Here is a 25627-nt window from a genome sequence, read left to right on the forward strand (position 1 = left end):
AATTATAAATATTTTTAAAAGAAAACTTTAGAAGCAAGATAAAATTGATAAACTAGCATTTGTAAATATTATGAAGGTGTTTTGTATCCTTTATGATCGAGAAAACTCGTTAAAACCGTCAAAATAGAGACTGAACAATGTCACCCCAAAGCATCAAATTCGAAACAGAGACGAAATCGATTTTTCAGTCAAATTTAAAGTGGTCTAATAAATTTCTGCAACCATGTTTTACATTCATTGAAGTCGAGTATTGATTTTAAAAATATGAAACATGCCACATTCCCCTTAACAGAAAAAATAATCGGAAAATATTGAAAAAAGCGATCAATATTAACCCGGATTACGATACATTTCTAACGTCGTTATTTAACAATAGTGGAAGCTCATGGTATTGTGGTATTGAATTAGCCTGTTTATTAGGGTGTCCCAAAATTGCATAACTTCTGGGAATCTGGGGGCTCACCCTCCAAATGGTAGATTAGGATGTGCAGAACAGACTTTTGTATGGGGCCGACTGAAAAAAATTATGTTTGGAGGTTCCGCAAGCGCGATCTTTGAAAAAGTCCACTTTCAAAATATTTGATTTTAAATAAATTCTGGGTCCAAAAATTTTCATGAAATTTATATATTTTATATTTTTTAATTTTGTTCGAGTCAAATACTACACGTAAAAAATAAAAAATGAACCAAATTCGTATCAAAATGAAAAACAAGCAAGCTATTTCCAAGAAAAAAAAATTTTTTGGTCCAAAAATTTTGAATTCAACTGACCAAAATGTGTACCAAGCGTAAAATATTTTTGATACCAATGCCATCAAAAGATGCGGATTTTTGTGCACTTAAACTTTGCTGAACAAAGCATGTTGTTTGTATCATCGTGTGAAGAGCTATTTACGGTTCAATTCTTAATAAAAATCACAATTTAGGATATTTTTTATTTAATTTATCAAATTTGTCTTAATAAATACCTACTTTAAAATCAAAATACTTGCAAAAAAAGACTTGGAAGGTTTAAGGAAGTCATCAGAAGGCCATATGCCAAATTTGAGCGGAATCGGAAAACAGGAAGGGGTTGCACTGAATCTCAAGTATGAAAGGGATTCTAGACATAGTGTTCTAAAGAAGCATAAAAAACTGGTTTTTCATCATACATTTTTGTCTTTACCAATCGATTACTTGATTATGTAGATTTTATTAAAATTTCAATTAAGACTAACATTTCACCTGAAAACTGCAACTCGATTGGACTTAAAACAAAAAAGTTATGGCTGTTCAAAGATTGTATTTTAGTTACAAATTGTCCTGTAAAACGCAATGAGTAAAATGTACTCATTGTGTGTTAAACGACAATTTGCCACAAAAATTCAATCTTGGAACAGTCATAACTTTTTTGTTTTAAGTCCAATCGAGTTGCAGTCTTCAGGTGAATTGTTAGTCTTAGTTGAAATTTTAATAAAATCTACATAATCAAGCAATCGATTGGTAAAGACAAAAATGTATGATGAAAAACCAGTTTTTATGCTTCTTCAGAACACTATGTCTCAGAATCCCTTTCACACTTGAGATTCAGTGCAACCCCTTCCTGTTGTCCGATTCCGCTCAAGTTTGGCATATGGCCTTCTGATGATTCCCTTAAACCATCCAAGCCTTTTTTGCAAGTGTTTTGATTTTTAAGTAGGTATTTGTTAACACGAATTTGATAAATTAAATAAAAAATATCCTAATTTGTGATTTTTATTAAGGATTGAACCGTGAATAGCTCTTCACACGATGCTACAAACAACATGCTTTGTTCAGCAAAGTTTTAGTGCACGAAAATTCGCATCTTTTGATTGTATTGGTATTAAAAATATTCTACGCTAGGTCAGTTGGATACAAAATTTTTTGACCAAAAAAAGAATGTTTTCTTGAAAATTGCTTGCTTATTTTCAATTTTGATACGAATTTGGTTCATTTTTCATTTTTCCGTGTAGTATTTAACCAAAACAAAATTCAAAATTAAATATATAAATTTTGTGAAATTTTTTGGACTCAAAATTTATTTAAAATCAAATATTTTGAAAGTGGACTTTTTTCAAAGATCGCCCTTGCGGAATCTCTAAACATGATTTTTTTTAGTCGGCCCCATACAAAAGCTTGTTCTCCACATGCTAATCTAACATTCAGAGGGCGAGCCCTCAGATTCCCAGAAATTATGCAATTTTGGGACACCCTTCCCTACCATGTCTCCAAGGTCACCGGACAAAACTTTTCAAAAAGAAAGTGGTATCTGAACAAAAAAAAGAAATAGCCCGCATCTAATCAGTTTTTAAAGGGTAGTATTATTATTTGACGAGTTTCAAGGAAATCGATGTTGAAGTTCCGTAACACATTCGGTATATTGTATAATGTATTTTTTTGCTTTATTGAATTTTATATTTAAACAAAATTCATATACATATTTTAAATCAGACCAGGCCCTCGTACTCTAAAAATATTCGCCTAAATTTGGCGCAACTCAATGCATCCCGTATCGAGCCCAAGTAAAATAGACTGTCTAAAAAGAATGAAAGTTCTAAAGTTGATTCGAGCCGTGCCCCTGCAGTTTTAATTTTATTTTGTGTTGAATGTATAAACGTCTAATGCAGTTAATAGAACCATTAAATTTAAACCCCGTAAAACCCATTATAGCTGATTCCGGCAAAACAGCTTTACTGATTCCTAGAATCGGTACCGCTGCGAAAAATTATAAATTTTAAATTCAACTGGCTAAAATCGATTCCAATGGGAGGCAGGCCCACAGTTTTTCAAACAGAAGTCTATGCGATGTATTGTTGTGTGGAAATATGTTTAAAGAGAATGTATAGACACGCTAATTTCTGCATATTTTCAGACAGTCAAGCAGCAATACGGGCTCTGACAGCCCCAATGTGCAATTCAAAGCTGGTGTGGGATTGTATTAATGCTTTGAATCAATTATCAATCCAAAATCAAGTGAACCTATACTGGGTTCCAGGCCACTGTGGTATAGAAGGCAATGAAAAAGCAGTTGAACTCGCTAGGAAAGGATCTGAAAGGCGCATGATTGGCCCTGAACCTTTTTGTGGAGCATCTACTTGTGCTCTAACAAGTGAATTAAAAAAATGGGAGAACTCAAAGATCAAATTCAAATGGCTTGTAGCCATCGGTGCTAGACAGTCTAAAAGATTCATAAAGCCCGATTCTAAGAAAACTTGAGAACTTCTAAGTCTATCGAAAAGGGATCTTAAAACAATTACAGACCTTTTCACAGGGCACTGTCCACGCAACTACCACTTACATAAAATAGGCAAACTCAGTGATGAGATGTGCCGGTTTTGTCAAACTGAAGTAGAAACTGCAGAGCACTTAATGTATGACTGTGGATATCTTATGACACATCGACTGAAAGTTCTTGGTAAGCTAATCTTAACGCTCGATGATATTTGGAAGATGGAGGCCAGTAAGGTGGTGGAATTCATAAGAAACACCATCCCAAACTGGAATTATGTCTTGATTTCGTCTACAACTGACATCTCTATTAATGACGCCAGTTCGACGTAATCAGACGAATAGTGAATTGGGTTATTCCACAATCAATCAATCAATCAATGATCCCGCGCCGATCCTCCGGTGCATAGGGCCGTGGTAAAAGACCTGCACTGTTGACGATCCGGAGCCAGCGTCTACACTTGGTCCCAGTCAAGATTCTCGTCGACAGTTCGGATTTCAGCGGCTAGGCTTCGCCGCCACAAGTTTCTGGGCCTGCCTTTTCTTCGATGACCTTCTGGATTCCAATCTAGCGCCCCTCTGCAAATCTCGTTTTCATCTCTTCGCAGCGTGTGCCCAATCCATCTCCACTTGCGTTCCCGAATCTCGATTTCTAGCGCCCTTTGATGACACCGGCGATGTAATACCTCATTCGAGATCCAGTTCCCAGGCCACCAAGCGCGGATGATATTCCGCAGGCAGCAGTTTACAAATACTTGCAGTTTTCGCGTCGTCACCGCATATGTGCACCAAGCCTCGCACCCGTACAGCAATACGGATTTGACGTTTGAGTTGAAGATTCGGATTTTTGTTAGTAGAGAGATCTGGCGGGCCTTTCTGATCCGGGTTTCGATGTCTTTCCTGGTACCACCATAAAGCGTTATTTGGCTACCAAGATACTGGAAGCACTCCACTTTCTCAACTTGTTGCCCAGCTACCATGAAACTGGAGGGATTTCCTGTGTTGATCTCCATCGACTTGGTCTTTCCGACATTGACTTTGAGACCTGCTGCCTTGGAGCTTTCGGTGAGGTCGTCGAGTTTGCTCTGCATATCCGGTTGCGTTTGGGCGAGCAAAACAATATCGTCAGCCAGGTCAAGGTCGTTCAGATGCTCCATTGTTGAAGGATTCCACGGCAATCCTCGGTTCGGTGCACAGTCGATCGATCCAGTCAAAATCTCATCCATTAGGATTAGAAAAAGTAGCGGTGATAAAATACATCCTTGTCTCACTCCAGCAGTTCCCGGGATTGGTTCGGACAAGACACCTTCGTGCAGGACCTTGCACGAAAATGCCTCGTATTGTGCTTCGATGAGATGGACTAGTTTCTGGGACTCCTCGTCGCCTTAGAACCGCCCAGATGTCCATTTGTGATGTTCGTTCACATTTTATAATCATGCAGTTGACAAGTCTCAAAAAGGCTATTTGAGGATCATTTTGGAACTTAAAATCCATAGAAGGCTATTTGAGGCCCTATTGGTAACTTTGTGGATGCGATTAATAAGTCACAAAGAAGGCTATTTGAGGAACATTCCATAACTTTCATGCTCGTATTCGAAAAAAAAAATCAGTAGGGGAGAGTGTGGTAACGTGGGCCATGGGGAAAAATGAGCCACTCTAAATATCTCAGCTGTGTCTTGAGATAAAAATCTCAATCCAACTGTCATCGTCGTCACTTTGCGTAAGCATGTTTTTCAATACGTTGTTTGCATATTTACGAATCATATGCTTCTTTTATTTAACTCGCCTAGAAAAATGAACTTACATAATTAAATAAGCACCCGAAAATTGCATCCGTGGAAGACATTTACATATAACAAATACGCTCTAACGCATAAAATCTTAGTTTTGTCTTGTTCTTTCACGCGGAAAAGAAACTTTTGATGATACATCAATAAGTCACACAAACACAACCAATTTGCAAATCATAGCTTGTGGGGAATCGTGGGCCATATTTTGTGGGGTATCTTTGGCCACCTATTTTTTGAAGTTTTTTTATACACATTATGAACTTATAATACGTTTTTCCTATCTGCAAAGTTTTCATATGCCAAATAAAGAGTTGTGAAAAATATTTTGTCGATTTTTTCCAATGCGATAGAGACGAACATAAATCCTATTTATGGAATTTTGCCGAAACGTTCGCGAGCCAGGAATAAGGAACTTTTTGACCATACACAACTCTCTTTTTTATTTCCTCATCTGAAATCGCTTTAAAATAACTAAATGAATTATGAAATTTAGTTTTGGGTGAACTCATTAACTTTGCACCTTATCTAGTCAATTTGGATTTGGTGGCCCACGTTTCTCCACAGTTTTTCAAAATCCAAAAAACTTTCAGAACTGGGAAAATGAATGTATTTAAGAAATAAAAAAAAGCTTAATGATACTTCAAAATGTAGGAAACCTTTCCATTTGTTTTTTTCTTTTTACTAAAGAAGTTATAAAACAAAGAAAAAGGGGGCACATGATACCCCACTCTCCCCTACCAATTCCTTTTGAAACATTTGTACAGCTAAAATTAAACTTAGAAGGCACGCGTTTAAGTAAGGAGTGTATTCGAAAATAAATGCAACACTTTGCTTTGTGAATCACTTTTGAATGCATTCATGTAAATTGATGAAATTATCAGTAATGTTACTTCGTAATGTAATGTTTGCATGTGCAATTTTTTGTGATGTTCTGTAAAATGGTTTTTGAGATAGCGTCCAAAGAAGAAATTTTTCAAATTTAACTTTTGGGCAACACGTGCGTCATCTATAACGCTTACTAAGAACCATCCTTTTTTAAATCAAGGCTCTTTTTGATTACGTTTTCTGTGAAGTGATGTGTTTTAAAGAGAAAACGGTCGCATTTGGAGGCAGTTTACTTTGTATTTTTAGCCATTCATCGTTATGAAAGACTGAGTAATTTGCAGTTTCCACAGATCGTTAGCCTCATCAAGTAATAGACATTAAATTTTTAATTTTTTTTCTCCTTGTTTATCTCCAGTAAATACAGGAGAGACTTTTCAACAAAAAGTTTCTGGTTGAAATTGTGCCAGGTGACCGCAGAAGAGTTCGTTTTGCTGTCCATTACATTTTTTTTTTTTTCAAAATATCACCTCACAAGCAGTCCGAATATTTTGCGCACGATTTTACCACCGTATTTTGTTAATTTTACTGGTGGCCAGCTTTGATACCTTGTAGAAAGGAAATTAGGCCTTTTTATGAGTCAGCTAGACGAACCTGTCAGCAGAATTTGACTTTTTTATCACTTCCCCTATTCATATTTTTGGATTGAGTTTGAAAAAACCTCTAACATTTCTCTCACTTCATCGAATCAATCATCTTCACTTTTATTCAAATTTAGGCTCACTATTGGATCATATAGGACTTTTTAAACGATTTACTATGTGAACTTAGTCGAATAATTGATTTCCAGTTTTTTGGGTCTCCCACTGGAATTTTTTGGATTTTTCTCGATTCTGCCCAAAAAATTTTGTTTATTAACTTCAGAATTGGACGCTATTTCAAAAATCACTTGACAGATTTCCACCAAATTTTGTATACGTACACATTATATTACTAGGTAACTTCACTGAAAATTTGATCAATTTCCATCCATACATTCAAAAGTTATTCAGAAAACTAAGTGTTGTATTTTTTTCGAATACCCTCCTTAGATATGGGACTTTTGGTTGGATGTGTAGCTTCTTTAGGAAAAATAAATGAACATACCAAAAATACTGGTTTTGGAAGATCTTAAAACCGGTACTCGGCATTGGAAAAAATACCCGGTAATACCGGTTACGGTTTTTATCCCTATTTGCGGATGTAAATCTTGAAGAAAACTAAGTTAAATTGACACTATCGACGTACATTTGAATGAGAAAACGACAACATATATTTCATTGAATTTCATTCGTTTTTCACCTTTTAAGTATTCATGTTTTCTGTAGCGTTTGTATTGGCTTAAAGTTCATCTCTCTGTTATCCTCGACGATACATACACAGCTCAAAATACAATTTGGCAGCGCCATCACTCTCTAAGTGCAGCCAAATCTCTTCTAGTAATGATCGCTACGTGGTACTCGTGCCGTTGTTGAAACTTCTCAACTTCACCACACGTGCACAGGAGAATGGAAAATGGCAGAATCCACACCGTTTCCAATCGTCGTCGGTCGGGTCGGCTTCAGACCGGAATGCCATGTTTTTGCCCACTTTCGACTTCTACGACCCCAATCTACCTATACAGGGTGTAGGGCTGCTATCCAACATTATTGGAATCGAGAGTTCACAATGCCAAAGCAAATATCCATCAATTGCCAGCTGCTACGCTCCTCGCTCTCTAGGTGTTTGTTTGCTGCAGAGTGCTCTCGAAATGATAGCTAAAATTGATTTCCTTACGCCCGCCGCCACACGTGATGAGCAGCGAAATACAAATATCCTATTTCAGGGCCTTTTTTCACGTGCCACGTTTCGAGGATTAGTTATTGTAAGCGGAAAATTGACGCGACTTTCTTCCCATCATAAACCAATTCACGGATAACATAGAAAATTTTAACCAATAGCGCTCTCTAATTGTATCAACTTTTAAATTTTCCTTTCTAGGATACATGGGTGTAGATGTGTACACACCAGAACAGGCTTGTGCAAGGCAAGGTGGAATCTGTGTGCACGAGGACAACTGCCAGACGCGCACATACAGCCGGGGATTGTGCAAAGAAAACTCCCACCTCGGAGTTGAATGCTGCTATGAAGGTTAATTTCATGAATACTATACTGTACTGTTGGAATTAACCTTACATGCATGACTATTCGCTCTAACTTAATCATGTCTACTATAATTTTGCATTTAACAAAAATATCTAATCATTTAAAATTAACAGCATGCAACAAATTAAAAAAAATTTAATACAAGATACTAATCTTTCTTAACTTTTCAATGTTGAAAACCATGCTAACCAAAATACCATTTAAATTTAATTTCAACATTTTTTTGTTTAACTTATTACTACTAACATGGCCACTAAAATTAGGATATTTTCCCTAAAATTGAAAATAAAGAAGCCTCATAACAATAGCTCACTCAGCTGAAAGTTCGAAGAAGACATAATTTGGTGACCATTTCTAAACGTTTTCCCAAAACCACGCGTGTAAACAATGACCTACATACATTCTGGAGGATACAAACAGCTACCGTAAGTCAGAAGCTGACGTCCATGGGGAGGCCGCTTTGTAATGAAGCAACAAAGATGATGGCCAGGACCCATTGGGGGAATCCAAGGAAACCGTGTTATGAGATTTGACTTTTTTTCGTCCCTTGAGTCTGTTGGCAGGAAGAACGTGCTGAGCAAAGTTTAAACCTTAGCGGGAATTACGTTGGTGGCCGAACAGCGGAAGTGGTCGAAAAGAATAACACAAAAAATGTACCTCACAGAAACATGACAAAGTTCGTAAATTAACAGCAGTAGCTTTGTGATGTACCTACGTCATTCGTTTCCTGGCTTCGGCTGGTAGCCCTCAATCTTGTCCATGTTGTCGAAAGAACTGGTATATGGTTCTTAGCAGGAGTCAATAAGAAAGTGATGTAATATATATGTTACCATCTATTTGCTAAATATTACAGAAGGTAACAGCAAGTTTGATACCCATGAAAAAACTTAATTTAAATTTATAGGACATTTCTCATTCAAATCTGGCGTAAGATTTTTCCTAGAATCTTCAGTTTTGATGATTCGACGCTTGAAAGACAGGAAATTTTTTTTTTAATAATTTGACTTTACAAAATTGACAAAACGAGAACTTTATTGACCAACCTATATTTTTAATCGGGCGCTTATGACCAACCAGGACCAACCTATGTAAAATCGGGCGCGGGATTCGAAAATGAGCTTCAAAATATTCTCATTAAAACAGTTTTTGAAGTAGAACTTCATTATTTTTAAACCGATTTCGATAAATAGCTACTTTAAAATTACGTCTTGAGCCAACATTATAGGGGGGGGGAGGGGGGGGTGGGTAAATTGAAATTTGCGAATCGATCTCGCGTCACGAAAACTTTCCAATTTACGGACTTCCTATCTAAAATATAATGACGTCATCTCCAAGCCTGCTTGGATGATTTTTGTTGTCTCTGCCTTAAGAAGGTATAAAACAAAGGGCTTGGCCATCGACTCGGCAGCTTAAATGACAAGAACACTTATAATCAAAGCATCTTGAATAAATCAAATAATGAACATCTAAAAATAGTTTTCTTTGATTTTCAAATACGTAGGCCAAAAAAAATTAGAGAGATTATTCTAAGACAATTTGGTTAAAAATTTAAGAAACAATTGCAAATCCACGTTTCCCAAAACCTCACAAATCATCAACATAAAAAAAACTAAAAATCACAATATTTGAAGTTTCCGAAAGTTTATTATTTTATTATTGATTTTAACAAAATTCAGATTCATGCATAATTTTTCAAAACCACAAATTTCAAAACCGTGCCTCATGTTTCGATAAAAAAATATTGGCTCAAGGAATTTTGCCCTGCAATTTTGTTAACCTTCTTAGTTTTTACACCTAAAAACGGCAAAACTAATGACTTCTTTCAATGGTCATAATTTTTGTGGAGTTTTTGGGCCTATTTTTTCTATTACATATTTGCTCAAACAATGCACGAATTAAAACAAATCAAAGAAATATTTTTTATAACTTTTTACTTTACCATTTTTAAGTAATTTTACATTAAATGTTTTATGTATTAAGTGCCATTGACACTTCACGTGCAAATGAACGTAAAAAATCTTATTTCGTCAATAACTAAACAACGCGATGAAACTAGGTTTTGGAACATAGTGGAATCGATGTAGAATGGTTGAAATTTCAGCTGAACTAATTCCTTATAACCTGATAGAACTGTTTTTCTTCCTATTCTCCCGCCTTGATAAAATGTTCCTCGGTGAGAACCGAGGGAATCGAAATAAAAACAGTTCTAGAAGGTGTTAAGGAACAAGTCCGGCTAGATTATCATCTTTCAACCATTCCTCATCGATTCCACCTAGCTGTGTCGCGTTTTTGAGTTATTGATAAAATCAGATTTTTTCACATTCATTTTAATTTGACTTGACTTTAACTGTAAACCGGACTTTACATGTAAAATTTTAAAAACACATCCAAAAATCTGTAAAATGGTAAACTAGATTTGTATAAGGAATCCTTCAGTAAAAAATTAAAGAATTTACTTTCACCGATGGTTTGTTTTTATAAGGAAGCCTTCGAGTGGTAAAAAAAACTTTTTTGTATGGGATATCACATGTTTCTTTATCCGAGAATACTTTGAGTAAAAATGATTTTTTTAAATAAAATCATGTGGATATTTTTTTTTTCTAAAATAAAAACTTTGGTTTCAACATTTTCAATTTGAATTTTGAATATTAACTCTATGTACGAATTCTATACCTGAAAATGCATTGAGGTTCAGAATTCATATACAGCATTAGTATTCAAAACTCAGATTAGGCTCATAGGTATATGAGTAAAAAATCATCAAATTTGAATTCTTGATCTTTTTCCGAGTTTCAATACGATTTTTCGATTTCCGAATTTAGATTCCAAATCAATATTTCGATATGAGCCAAGAATTGAAATTTTTTTTAGAACCCTCAATTATAAATCTTGTATTCATACATCAAGTCTTGGGTTTTAATCTGAATTTTTTATTTCATTATTTTATTTTAATCTGAATTAAAAAATGATTTTCGAATGATGATTTTTATTGTGAGTTTTCTGTTCTGGATTATATTTTGAAGATTTCAATTCGACAAAAGAATTAAGTTTAAGAACTTCAGATATGAAAATGGAACAGACACTTAGGATGATTTCTAAAGCTATATGATCATTTATAGTCCGGGCACTTCATTTTGGTAATAACTACGAGAGTTCAGAAATGTAAAATTTTGGGACGCACAGTGGTCAAAAACCCAGAAAAGCTGACAGAAAATCGATATTTTAAGTACCGTCAAGATATTTCACAGTGTTCCGAAATTTTCAGGTTTTACGAATCCATGAAGATGATAGTAAGAAGATTAATCGTTCAGGAGTTCTCAAGGAAATACTAGGAAGAGATTGAATATTGGGAAAAATACACAATTATTTGCTTACATTGAATGATGAATAAATTATAAAATCAAGAATGTATTTTGATATGCAATTATTTTTATATTTTCGCTTGGCGTACTTTACACCTAATTAAAAGAAAATTTGTTTGATTAGATGAATTTAAAATTTTTAATACCGAAGTTATTCTCAAAAGACGATAGAATTTTTTTAATTTTCAGAATTCAACTAGAGATTTAAACTCCACTCAACTCTATTCTCATTCTATGTGGAAGAGATTCCCACACATTTCAGGACAAAAATATATTGCAGATTGGGCTGCATTTTATGAAGACGGTTTTCAATATTGAAAGCACTTTTTCCCTCAAATTTGACTTCTGAGCAAATAATCTTTCGGATCACGAACTAGATTGATATCTTATTGTATCTTAAAATTCATTTTTTCTGGGTAATTCATTCAAGAACATCCCTTAAATATTTTGAAACAATGTCAACATAAATTTCGGTTTATTATCAGTAATTTGTATTCAAGAGTTATCAGGAATAGCTCCCAAAGCACGGTTAAATCACGGTTTCTGAAATTTTCTACTGATTATTGATCGAATCATAGAATCAATTTGCTGGTCAAAATTCTTGAAATCCCATGGAAAATTTGAAAATAATTAGAAACTTTAATGGTAATATTTTATGGATACCAAATATGGAAAGAGAATATATTAGTAAAATATTTAAAATTATTTTTTTTTCATTCAAAATTGACATGAAGTGTTAAGAATAACAAATTATGGAAAAAATGGTTTAAGAAAAAAAAAACTTCCTTAATAATTTTATTTTGAAATTTTTATAAATATTTGCGAAATTATCAATTTGCTTGTTATAAATCTCTTATCTGACACAACATTTTTATATTGACTAGTAAAAAGGATTCAGTTAATTAAAAAAATTATAAAGTAATCAGCACCAGTTTTGGAATTTATGTCAATCTGATTAGATTTAATTTTATTTTGTCAAATTAAAGTTGATTTTAGCTATTTCGAACTTTCTTAGGATATGAGTCCTTTTCCAGCAAGCTGTTAGAAAATGCTGTTAGAACACCTACCTGAGTTTTAAAATTTTTTCAAATTCTTTCGAAAAAATTGAAAAATTTTTTTTGGGTAAATATGACAAAAATATGTTTTGATTAAATTTTGAGTAAATTTTGATAATTGAGTAATTTTAGTAAGTTTCCGAGCCAAAAGTGTTGAAAACATGCATTTTGGCACGTTTTTGGGAATTGGACTACTGTGTGGTGTTGCCTATTTTATTTTGATGTCTAAGTTTACGTGCTTCTAAAATTACGATGAAAAAGGACATGGTAAAAATATTTTGCACAACAATCTCGGAAATCCTTCATTGTCGACTTGAAAACTCATGAACGGTTGTTTTTTTAAATTATATTTGTTACCTAAATATATTAGAAGTATAAGGAGACTCACTGGACTGGATTGCTTAGATCAAACGTACTTTTTATAAAACACGCGTTTGTAACTGCCTGGATTCTATATGAACATAGCCTTAAAATTTTGTTTTTTCATATTTGGAAAATAATTATTTTAAAACATATGAGTATAAAAAATTATGGATAAAAATGTTCATGAAACGTAAAACCAAATTTGAATAACAATATTAAAAAGGGAAGAATAATTCGCGAGTATGAAAATCCTGGAAAAAATGAAAACAAAAAAAAACATAACAATTTCAAAATACCTTTTCAATTCTACTTTCTAATGATGGTGCGAAGTTAAAATCAAGAATCCTAAACTAGTGAAATGTGTAAATCTACTAACATTTAGTATTCAGAAATCAATTTCAGGGAGGGGGGGGGGGGCGGTGGTGTGATTTTCTGATGACTTAGTAAAAAATGCTGTAAACAAATGTTTTTGAATCATTTACGTATGTAAATCTAATAGGTTCAACCTTAGCTACTTATAGGTACATTTTATGGAATCTAGTATATAAACGGCTTGTTATGCATAGACTAGGAAACTATTGAGCAGTTGGCGTAAAGAATTAGAGGGTGAAGTTTTAAGAGCTGAGTAAGTAAGACTTTCCCTCATAGAAAGAAGGCCACCAAACAAATTTTAGGTAGAATCAAGTAAAAATCAGTACCGTTAGCTAAGGCATCCTGCAAAACTATCCAACTTCAAGGCTTCTTAAAACTTAATGTCCACAAAAAAAATCATACCACTTGATTTTATAAAAGTTGCAATGTTAGTGGGACATCAAATTGAAGTAGTCGGAATTGGTTATTGGTTTCACCAGTTATTTTTCAATTTACAAGATCATGCGATTTTTATTCTATTAAGAAAAGGGGGTAAATTGCAACAAACTTGATATTTTATTAAAAGTCAATTGAAAACGTTCGAAATTTTTTATAGTTTTTTTTTCTATATTTGTGATATCATAAGGCATAAATCACCAAATGTTGTAATTTTTAAAGAAGAGATTAACCACCGTAATGTTAATATGTTACTTTAATTTGTCGGCCTTAGCGGTGGAAAGTGATGTCCTTTTTAGTAGGGACATCTAAGGCTTATGAAATTTTATAGGTGATAGAAGGCTAGATGAAAATGAAAGATGTTGAAAATGAGCGGGAAAAATTTATTTAGAAGCATATCATCACATATCAAATTTTTGTTCCTCACTGGCCTACTACTATGAAGAGTAGATACAGATAGAGGTGCCTCTACCACCACACATTAATAGGCCAAGCGTGGTCCACCCCACAAGGGAAAACTTGCAGTTCGGAATAATTTTTTTATTATTTTTCCTTTAAAGTGCAATTAAAACCCTACATTTCAAGTACAAAACATTTTTATTTCGTTTAGGGGAGATGAGGGCATAACGAGCACCCGAGGCATAATGAGAACTACGCTTTTCTACGAAAGTGCGTATTTTCTTAAATAAATTTTCATGAGGATTTGTTTCGTACTTCCTATAGTATTAATTTTTCACAAAAAAAGGAATCTCCTTATCATCTTCACAGAGATATTTAAAAAAAACTAGCTTGGTTCTCAAGTTACGAAAATATTATAATTTTTGAGCACCACGAAATAAGCTTTTATGATCTTAAAATAACCTTGATCAATAATGTACGCACTGCAACATGATGTACACATTGTTTCTCAATTTTTTCCATCAAAAAATTTTTGATTTCTCACTTTTATCAATTTTAAAACACGTTTTTACTTAAATTTATTGACTAGGGGCATAAAGAGCATCGTATTATCGAGGCATAATGAGCATTTTCTGCCGTAGAATCTAGCAGCGAATTAAAATTGATTTATAGCGCCACACCTTGACTAGTTTTCATCCGACAATTTAGCCTATTGGTAAGGTGTCGGAGAGGTAATCAAAAGACTAGAGTTAGATTTCTGTTCGAGGTGATTTTTTTCCATTCACAATTCATGATCGATTTTTTTATTGTTACATTAAACGGCTAGTAGCATCATCCTCCGAACAAAGCACTTAATGTATGAGCGTGCGTGAATTGTTTGTATACTACAAACAGATCTAGATTATTCTGTTATTGCTTTGTTTGATGAATCTACGACTCACCTGACTTCATCGAATTGAATTCGCTGCTAGATTCCCCGGCAAAAACGCACATCTTGCTCTGATTAATGGTGCTCATACTGCCTCAGGGGGGGTTCTCATTATGCCTCCACAGTGGCTGGTTTTCAGCTTTTGGCAAAATTTTTTAAAATGCATTTTTTAACGTTTTCATCTAGTTTTTCACGTTTCAGCCCGTTAGGGAATAGGCTTTTCAAGTGTCTGAACACGAAACAATAATGTAACCTCCATATTATAGCTATTTTCTATGGTTAAATAACCGTTTTCCTTAAGGTGGCCATTATGCCCCCATCTCCCCTACATAGCTCCGAGATAGACCCGTTTTAATGCGTCCAGATTTGTAGTGATCCATGCTTTAAGGCCGACAAATTAAAGTAACACGCAGTAATTTTTGGTTTTGTTGGAATTAACATTAACATTTTTTTGTCAAAACTGTTTTAAGGAAAAAGCGTAGAATGCTGTATACACTTGGAGCAAGTTCACTGGTGTAGGGAAAAAGTGGTAGAAATTTTGTCAGTTTTTGCACATTTTGAAAATTTTGCCATGCAAAAACATTTTCAAGATCTGTGGCCTTCAAGTTTTTTAACAACACGTGTTGTAGTTTCGCATGCTGTGATGTTAAAATAGCAATATTTCTATCACATACCAACCTTTATACACATATGGCGATGGAAATCCCGTGCTAAGTGTTAGTAAAAGTTTTTTTTGTAAACATTGTAACCAAGACAATTCGTGACGTCAGTTGCATTTTCAAACAAACCATCATCGCTGTACCAGCGAAAACTAGAGAAAAAAAAATCATTGCCAACTGCTGTTTACGATTCTCGCCTAGGATACATAAACATCCTGGCAAGTGACGTAGGCTTTGTTTACCTTTTTACTGTTTGAATAACGAGTTCTGTAATAGTGTTGGGGCCGTACCTTTCCTTCGAAGTGCTGCTATTTATCCGAAAATTCCCGTCGGCTTGCCAACATCGAACCAACCAATAAAGAACTGCAACGGTCCGTGGTTCCACGAAAAACTACCCGCATACAATTTTTCTCGGACCGAATAGTTAAAAAACACACGCACGATTTCCATATAACTACGCACAATTTTATTTACAAACACATTATTTATTTGGAACTTAAGATTTAATAAGAAACTGAGTTGAACTTAAACTATTTGTATTTGTACTTAGTCTAACACGCAACAGTTTAAAACGATCAAATATCCGGAGTGGTTGGCAGGCTCAACTCGACTGGTGCGAGTTTCGAGTTTTGCCTTCTACCTCCGAAACCAACAGGCTGCGATGTTTTTTGGCTCCAATACTCTCGCTCAACAAACTTCGCTGCTGTAGCAGAAACAATACCGGCTGGTGATGATCATCTCCAGATTTACTGTCTGATGATTGCCGGCCGGTGTCATCGATCAGTGACTCGGGTACCAATCCTGGGATAAAAAAACGGTCTGTTGTCGTCTTTTGTGTGGTCGATTGTAGGTCGTTGCTCGCTTGGTCTGGTCCATGTAGAAACACCGGCTCGGTTGAGATCAGCTGGTTTGGATTTTGGGTTGGTTGGTTGCCGGCTATCAGTGGTGTCGCTAGGGGCCATTTCACTCGTAGACATCCTCACCCACCCAGAAATTGCTAGGATTTCTGAAATTATAAAAAAAAACTCCTCTTCGACGAACGTGGGAAATTGGAAATGGAAAGGATTCAGAGCTCAACTGTAGGTGGGTTTAATGATTCGATGGGTTTGATGGGAAGAATGCAAAGTTTTTCTACTGGGCGATCGATGTATCCTTGCGCAGTTTTTAATTTGACGACTCGTACCACTCCATCGCTGCCAGGGTAAGTCTGGTGTACACGAGCCATTTTCCAACGTAGGGGTGGGAGGTTCTCGTCCTTCAGAACAACAAGCATGCCTTCGTTGATGTCAACTGGAGATTTCCACCGCTTGGTCCTTGCTTGTAACTGGCACAAATACTCCCTCCGCCATCGCTTCCAAAATTGTTGAAATCGCTTTTGAACCTGCTGACATTTACTCAGTCGATTAAAGGGAACATCTAGGACATTTTCATCTGGCACTTCTTGCAAGGAGCTACCGATGAGGAAATGAGCAGGTGTTAGGGGGTCCAAGTCATTAGGGTCGTCTGAACAGGGTGTCAACGGTCGGGAGTTTAGACACGCTTCCACCTGGACTAATAGTGTGTTGAAATCCTCTGGCGAAACTGGCTCTTCTCCCAGCACTCTATGCAGATGATTCTTGGCTGAACGCACCGCCACTTCCCATAGACCACCGAAATGGGGGGCGCTTGGCGGACTGAAGCTCCACTGTATTCCGGAATTAACGCACTCCTTCGCAACTTGGTCACGATGGGAGCGATTCATTAGAAGCTCCAAAAGGTCTCTCATCTTGTTACGGGCACCCACAAAATTCGTACCGTTATCGGACAGGATTTCCGCACACTTTCCTCTGCGACCGACGAATCTGCGCAGCGCTTGAATAAACCGCTCAGTGGTTAAATCTGAAACCAGTTCCAGATGAACTGCCTTTGCGCATAGACAGACGAAAATACAAACATAGGCCTTGACTGGAGGACGTCGAGGAACAGGTCTGACATAAACGGGGCCGAAATAATCCACACCGCTTCGTCGAAAGGCTGGGGCAGCGGTCACTCTGGAAGCAGGTAAATCGCCCATGAACTGCTGGCCTGGAGATGGCTTGGCCCTATAACATCTTAAACATCGGTGAACTATATTTCTTACGGTTTCTCTTCCTCCAAAAACCCAGTATCGCTGTCTCAAGACACTCAACAAAAGCTGTGGGCCTGCGTGTAGCAGCTTTTCGTGGTAATACCTAATGAGCAACGTCGAAAAGAGGTGCCTAGCGGGCAGTGCAACGGGATACTTTGCGTCATGAGGTTCATCAGAATTTTTCAGCCTACCGCCAAGTTGAATTACTCCTTCAGAGGACAAAAAAGGGTTGTACCAACGCATCGGCGAACTCCTAGACACCGATTTCCCTTCTGCCAACACCTTCCATTCATCCACAAATACTATCTTCTGAATCTGAGAAATTAGATCGAGTTCAGCATTCTTCAATTCCGACACAGAGAGAAAATCTTTATTTGGTTCTGCTGCTGAGTTTCTCAATCTGCACCAAAGAAAAGCTTTCAGGCGTCGCCAGTAAGCAGTTTTTCGAATAAGGTCAATATAAGACGAGAATTTAGAAATGTAAGTATTAACGAACTCCTCTGTTTCAGAGGCAACAGCGACCACAGTAGTACGACGCAGTTCCTCATCTCCTTCATCTTGAACACAAAACGCTGGCGCTTGAGGCCAACTCTCCGGTGATTCTTGCAACCAGGCTGGCACTCTCCACCAAAACTGGTTTTCCACGATGTTTGCTGGCGAAACTCCTCTCGATATCAAGTCCGCCGGGTTTTCAATGCCTGGTACATGGCTCCACTTGCAACCCTGAGTGATGGTTTGAATCTTCGACACCCTATTTGCCACATATGTCGTCCACACAGTCGGAATCGCTTGCAACCACCGCAAAACGCACGTCGAATCGGTCCAGAAAAACGCCTTAGCCGAAATTTTCAAGGAATCCTTCACCTTTTCGAATTGTTCTGCAATCAATAATGCTCCAGAGAGTTCGAGACGTGCTATCGATTGATATTTTAATGGAGCTACCTTAGATTTCGACGAAACTAATCTAGTCCACACTAAACCATGCGAGTCTCTGCTACGAAGATAGATGCAACCGCCAAACGCCTTCTCAGAAGCATCCGAGAAACAATGAAGTTCCAGCTCTATCGGGTTGGGGAGAATAACACAGCGATCGATTCTAATGGTGTTCAGCCAGTACAACTCCTCGTGAAATTTTCGCCAACGCTCACCCACCGTGGAAGGTAGTTGCTCGTCCCAATCAAGCCTATTGCCGTCCGAATTTTGAAGAGTCCACAACTGCTGCATGTAAATCTTCGCCATGGTTATAGTGGCTCCAATCAGCCCTAAGGGGTCGAATAACATGGCGATAACAGAGAGTACGTTGCGTTTCGTCAACTTGAGGTCTTCGAATTTTGGTAAATTAAATTGGAACATGAATGTATCCGAACCGGGCAACCAAGTCAGTCCTAACGTTTTGACAGAGGGATCTGGATCCAAATCTACGAACCCAGGAATCGCTAAATTGTCTTGCGGAATACCCTGTAGAACCTCCGACCGATTACAGGCAAACTTGCGTAGTCGAAAACCTCCGCTTTCCGTGATCTGCTCCAACTGCTTCCTAAGCTCAACTGCTTCTTCGAGGATGTTCACTCCGGTAATGACGTCGTCCATGTAGGTGTCATCTGCCATCGCTTGCGCCGCCAAGGGAAAACGAGATGCCTCATCTGACGTCAGTTGTTGCAGAGTTCGGGTAGCCAAAAACGGAGCAGGCTTCGTTCCGTAGGTCACCGTGTTCAGCTCGTAAACACCTACGTCCTCGCTAGGATCCTTGCGCCATAATACACACTGTAGAGGTCTGTCTCCGGGTTGAATCTCAATTTGGCGGAACATCTTCTCCACGTCTGCCACCAGCATAATCGCCTTCGTCCGACACCGCATGATTATGGACCTAAGGTCATCCTGTACAACGGGTCCGGTCATCAAAACGTCGTTGAGCGAAACTCCCGAAGATGTCTTGCACGAGGCATCGAAGACTACGCGCACCTTGGTAGTCGTACTCGCCTCCTTTATTACCGGATGATGTGGCAGAAAACACCTTCTAAAATTGCCGATATCCTCCGCCGGAACCTTCCGCATGTGCCCAAGTTGATGATACTCCTCCATAAATTCCATGTACTGGCGCTTCAGTTCTGTATCCCTGGCAAATCGACGTGCTGTTCCCAAGAGCCGCCGATAAGCAATGTCTCTGGAGCCACCGAGCCTTGACACCGCAACCTTTTTCGTCGGCAGAGCAACACTGTATCGCCCGCTTGAACTCCGCTGAACCGTCTGCTCAAAAATCTCCTCACATAGACTCTCCTCCGGGGAATAGTTCCTCTTTGATCCAATCTCCTCGGATTCCCAAAACCGTGACACCAGCATGTCAAGTGTCTCGTTCGCCGAGACGTTGCAGCTGACTCTTAGAGAGCTATCCGGTTGAGAAACACCTCCACATACGATCCATCCGAAGACTGATTCATTGAGTGCTGGCAAATTCGCTCCAAGCGATATTCTTCGACCAGTTTCGAATAATTCGAAGAAGCACTCAATTCCCAAGACGAGGTCCACGCTATTGGACTGGAAAAAGGCAGGATCGGCTAGCGAAATTCCCTCAGGAATATTCCAACCACCAGTGTTGACATTTGCTGTCGGAAGAGTTGCCGTAACCTTGTGTAAAACCAAGAAACTAAGTTCACGAGCATATTCAGAGGTACGAGACTTCACCACAGCGCTGACCTTCTGCTTCACCTTCGTCGCAACTTGTCCAATGCCGAGAATCGAAACATCCACCTTGTTTCGAGAAACCTTTATCCGTTGACTAAGCCGTTGAGTCATAAAATTACTCTCAGAACCGGAATCCAACAGTGCCCTTGCCGGAAGCTGATTACCCATATCGTCTTCAATAATGACCACCGCTGTCGCTAGTAAAACACGAGATCGAAATTGCGAAGCTGAATTCACCGATGAACCGATTGGAGCTGCCATGTTCGCCACACGTGTCGATGATTCTGCTTCCTGATCGTCGGAGAGAGAATCATTCCTCGATGCGTTTGCTGAAACCTGACCGTTACTGTTGTTTTCAGAGCGGAAGCACACCAGCGAATGATGACGACCACTACACTGCTTGCAGGAGAATTTCGATGGACAATTCCTAGCCTGATGTCCCGTTCTTAGGCAATTTCGGCACAACCCATGTGTTCGAAGTAGATTCACCCTTTCCGAAACAGTGGAGCGCTTGAATTTTGGGCATTGATGAACACCATGCTGTTCCCGTTTGCAGACGATGCATGCCCCTGGTTTCTGCTGCTGTTGATACTGTTGCTGTTGATACTGTTGCTGCGGATACTGTTGCTGCTGATACTGCTGCTGCTGCTGCTGCTGCTGTGAAGCATTGTGGCTGACCCGAACGTACGGTTTCTGCTTCTGCCCTGCTGTCTGCTGATAACCACCCTTCAATTCCAATGCCTTGGATGGAAGCGCCTCTAGAACCGCAATCCGCCGCCGAATAAACTCTGTCAAATCTCCGAGAGTATCCGTCTCCTTGCTAGCTGATAGTTCCTCCCACCCCCTACGCGTAACAGAATCCAACCGTGTTGAGAGAAGATGGACCAAGAGAAGCTCCTTGTAGTTCTCGGGCTGCACAACCTGATCGAGTATTTGAACATTCTTTTCAAAACCTTCCAGTAAAGCGTGCAGATCAGCTATTGACTCCTTGCCAAGATGGGGAAGGGAAAACAATGCTTGTATCTGACGTTTCTTGAGCTGCTTGCTATTGTTGTAGCGTTTTAAAAGAATATTCCATGCTATCGTGTAATTTGCCTGGGTTATTTGAAGCGAGTCTATCAGGGTTTTTGGCTCCCCTTCAAGACACCCCTTCAAGTAGTGGAATTTCTCTACTTCACAAAGGTCTGGCTTGCAATGGATTAACGAGGTAAACAGATCTCGAAATCCAAGCCAATCTTCGATGTCCCCATTAAAAGTTTGCAATTTTATCTGAGGCAACCGCACGTGATCCATCCCACTATGGCCTGACGACTCGTTCAATCGAACAGAATGATTGATCGAATCCGGCACCGCAAATTCTCTTGCCCGATCAACCAAAAATGCCTTGCAGAAGTAATACTGGTTACTTAAGTCCTGTCTTTCCTTGTCGAACAAATCATCGGTCTCCTTTTTTTTTTTTTTTTTTTTGTAGCGGCCCACCACACTCCCCCACACCAAAAGGCTCAATTGAGCCTCCTGGTAATGGACGCTACTGTTCTCAGCATGTCTGGCAGCAAAAGGCATTAAAAAGTTATACGCGAGCAAAATTTAATTCATGCTGAGAACGCAATAATAGGTTGTTTAATGCGGGGAAATGTGACTATACTAATTAAACTAACTGACACCATGAATCTCAATGGAAAGAGATTTCTGTCGTATTCTGCGCTTCAAGTCAAAATTTGTTTTCGCTTTCTATTTCGCAACACAACTTGTCATTTCAACGTCACTCTCAAAACTGGTCCGTTTAACTCCCTTCGCTTTTTTGGTTCACGAAACGACACGAAGTTCAAAAACAAGAGCGTACAAGAGAGTTCGAGAGAGTCCGTTCGGATTCTTGGTTTATTTTCTCGTTTGGTCGATCAAACAAGGTGAAATCTATATGGAAGATTTCCATAACTCGAAAGCAATGTACTAGAAGAAATCGTATGTATTATTTTTGACGAATTTTACTATAGAATTCATTTTTTTCAAAAATTGATTTCTTCAGAAATATAATTTATTTTATTTCATCAGCATATACTCTACAATTTCCTTTTAAGAGATTCATGTTAAAATTAAATTTTACTATTCTTTACAACAACAATAAAACAAATTTACAAAAAAAATAAAATTAATAAGATTTTAAATGTTATACTAAATTTTACATAAATTATTGCTACAAAAATTTAAAAATAGGTACTTAAGACTAACTTTGTTCGACTTTTTTTAACGACTTAATTTAGTTTTGAATATTTGGAGTAACTTGTTTTTGAACATGGAACGAGAATTGGTTTCTTTTAATTCGTTAGGTAAGGAGTTATATTTTGTAGGACCAATGAAAGAAATCCTTTTCTGACCTAAACTGGTAGATGATCGACATCGTTGTAATTGATTTAAATGGCGAGTATTATGTGTTCTTATTGCAGTCGAGAAATGAATATTTCGGATGATCGTTGTTGAGTGTAAACTATCAAAGACGTACATTATAGTTTGAAAGTCACAAATGTCTACTAGAGGTAAAATATTATGGGATGTGGTTGAGTAGATGAGTCTAGTTGGATAAAGCAAAGGAAGCTTGTAGATATTTTTTAAACACCGATTTTGTAACGTTTGAAGTTTTTGGAGATTTGATTGTGATGCGCGTCCCCAAACTAGTATAAGATAATTTAATAAAGAGTGAATGTGTGCATAGTAAAATTTGAGCAGAACATGTTGAGGTATGAAGTTTCTTAATCTCCAAAGTACACCACAGAGGGGGGAAATTTTTTTCTCTAAATTTTGTATGTGGCAATTCCAAGAAAGAGTTTCATCTAAGTGTAACCCGAGATATTTAAAGTTCTTGACCTTGAGTATCACAAACTCGTTAAGGTGTGGGTCCCGGTGGGGAGGTAAAATTTTTCTAATAGAATGAAATAACATGTACTTTGTTTTTTTGTAGTTTAATGAAAGAAGATTACTGTTAAAATACATGGATAACAATTTAAGATCATGTTCTAAATTGTCTATGATTGTGATTGGGGATTTCCCTGTATAGAAAAGAGCTGTATCATCAGCGAATAACCTAGCTGTCCCTTTTAGTGGAAGATTACATATATCATTGATGTATAGAAGAAAAAGAATCGGCCCTATATTGCTGCCTTGAGGCACACCAACGCAGATGTTTTTAGATTCACTTTCTGTTCCATCAATAACGACAAATTGTTTTCGGTTATTAAGATAGCTACGAATTAAATCATTAGCTAATCCCCTTATTCCATATTTGTGCATTTTAGCCAACAAAATTTCGTGATTTAGCGTATCGAATGCTTTCTTTAAATCGAGAAATAATGCACCAACTATATTTTTCGAATCGATTTCCTTAATTATAGAGTCAACTAACTCAGAGATTGCAACGAGTGTGCCAGATCCAGGTCTAAAACCGTATTGTAGTTTATAAAGGATATTGTTTTGATCAAGAAAATTTATAATTCTTTTTACCATTAATTTCTCAAACACCTTACTGAAAACACTAAGAGTTGAAATTGGCCGGTAGTTATTAGCATCATCCGAATCACCTGACTTAAAAATAGGAGTAACTTTGGCTATTTTAAGGCACTCTGGAAAGCTGCCTGTTTCAATGATTAAGTTGAAAAATTTCGTTAAAATATAAGAAAATGGAACGTTATTATTTTTTAACACGCTTGTAGGGAAACAGTCTGGTCCGCAACTTTTTTTGTTTTTAAGAGACAGTATGATCAGATTAACTTCATTTTCATCGGTTGGTTGTAGGAACAAAGAGCTTCGCACCTCATTTATATTAGATAAAACATCAAATTCCGATTCAGTGGGAATTTCCTTGGCAAGATCTGATCCAATTGAAGAAAAATAACTGTTAAATTTATCAGAAACATGTTTTTTGTCAGTTATAAGCTCACCATTGTCTGTAAGCTGAATTTGCGACGATTTTTTTGATTTTCCCAAGAGTTGATTAATGTTTTTCCAGAGTTTGGTATGGGGGGTATTATTTAGAAGATTTTCAAAGTACAGCCGCTTGCATGTTTGCTTTTTGTGATGAAACTGTTTGTTGATATGTGCAAGCATTTCTTTGAGGTGTATGTCATTGGGATGATTTTTCACACGTTTCAGATAATTATCTTTTAGCTTTATCAATACCCAAAGATCGAAAGACATCCAAGGACAGTAACTGTTTTTGAGATTTATTTCTTTAAAAACTGTTTTTGTGCACTGCCTAAACATACAATTGTAAGTTGAAGTGTTGGGGTCCGGAATGGGCCAATACCTGGTTCCTTGGTTGTGTGTCTGGTCACCCTTTAAGTCCGCAGCCAGGTCGTTGACCTCCAGCCAACCCTTGATTATCGGTTGTATCACACTCGTCCAAACCGAGTTTCCCTCGGGTAATAGGAGTTTCACGTAGAACACTTATGGAAAACGCGTGGTTTACTTTGTACTTATGATAATTTAATGGACTTTTGACTTAAAAAATAACTTTACTTAAATTAACAAATATCTATAAGTGTGGTTCAACGCAAGCAACCGGGTACCAGGAAACAATACGGGCGTCTTGAGTGTAGATGCTCAACTGGTTAGTGATGGCCGGCTTGATCACTCGCGTTCCACCAATCGAGGTTGGATGCTGCGATGTTTTCCCAAACAATGGGAGAGATCTCTGGCCAGCCGTAGTATGATCAAACAATAAGAAAGCTCTCTGGTCAACCGTAGTATGATCATTGGTAGTAAGCGATGATCACTCCTACTGATGATGACGACCATTGTCGTACACAATCCAAGAGAGTTTCGCTTAGACTCTGCCGATGTAGGTTGAGGGTTTCAGCATACACAGAGCAACCTCCCATTAGGTTAATCACTCAAAAATCTACTCGGTTTTATGCTACCACAGTGGTTCCTAAACTAAACATCCTCACCCACCCAGAAATCAAACATGCATTTCTGAAATTATTTTATTCAAGAATTGTGAGGATCAGTTGGTGAACTTATATTTAAAAATAACTCTGGATAAAATTCACATGATTTTCAGAAACAAACCATTATTTCTGCCATCGCAGACACATCCCTTCGGATAGACTGACATAGATCTGACTCCAGATTTTAAAGTCTGACAGGATTCTTTGACAATTTTCATAATTCTGGCTGTTAATCTGACACAAACATTCCATCAGACAGGTTTCTCTGACATAATCATTTCGCAAGAATTCAGACATAACT

The 25627-nt window shown here is 37.5% G+C and overlaps 1 protein-coding gene across 1 annotated transcript; it reads right to left on the minus strand.

Moving 5' to 3' along the window:
* Positions 1-16663: 16663 nt before the first annotated feature.
* LOC129752828 (uncharacterized) lies at positions 16664-21679 on the minus strand. Its single transcript, XM_055748610.1, has one exon. It carries the CDS (start codon positions 21677-21679, stop codon positions 16664-16666), a length of 5016 nt encoding a protein of 1671 aa, XP_055604585.1.
* Between the last annotated feature and the right edge of the window lie 3948 nt (positions 21680-25627).

The sequence above is a fragment of the Uranotaenia lowii genome, chromosome 3 (assembly GCF_029784155.1).
Source record: "Uranotaenia lowii strain MFRU-FL chromosome 3, ASM2978415v1, whole genome shotgun sequence".
NCBI classification, from domain to species: domain Eukaryota; kingdom Metazoa; phylum Arthropoda; class Insecta; order Diptera; family Culicidae; genus Uranotaenia; species Uranotaenia lowii.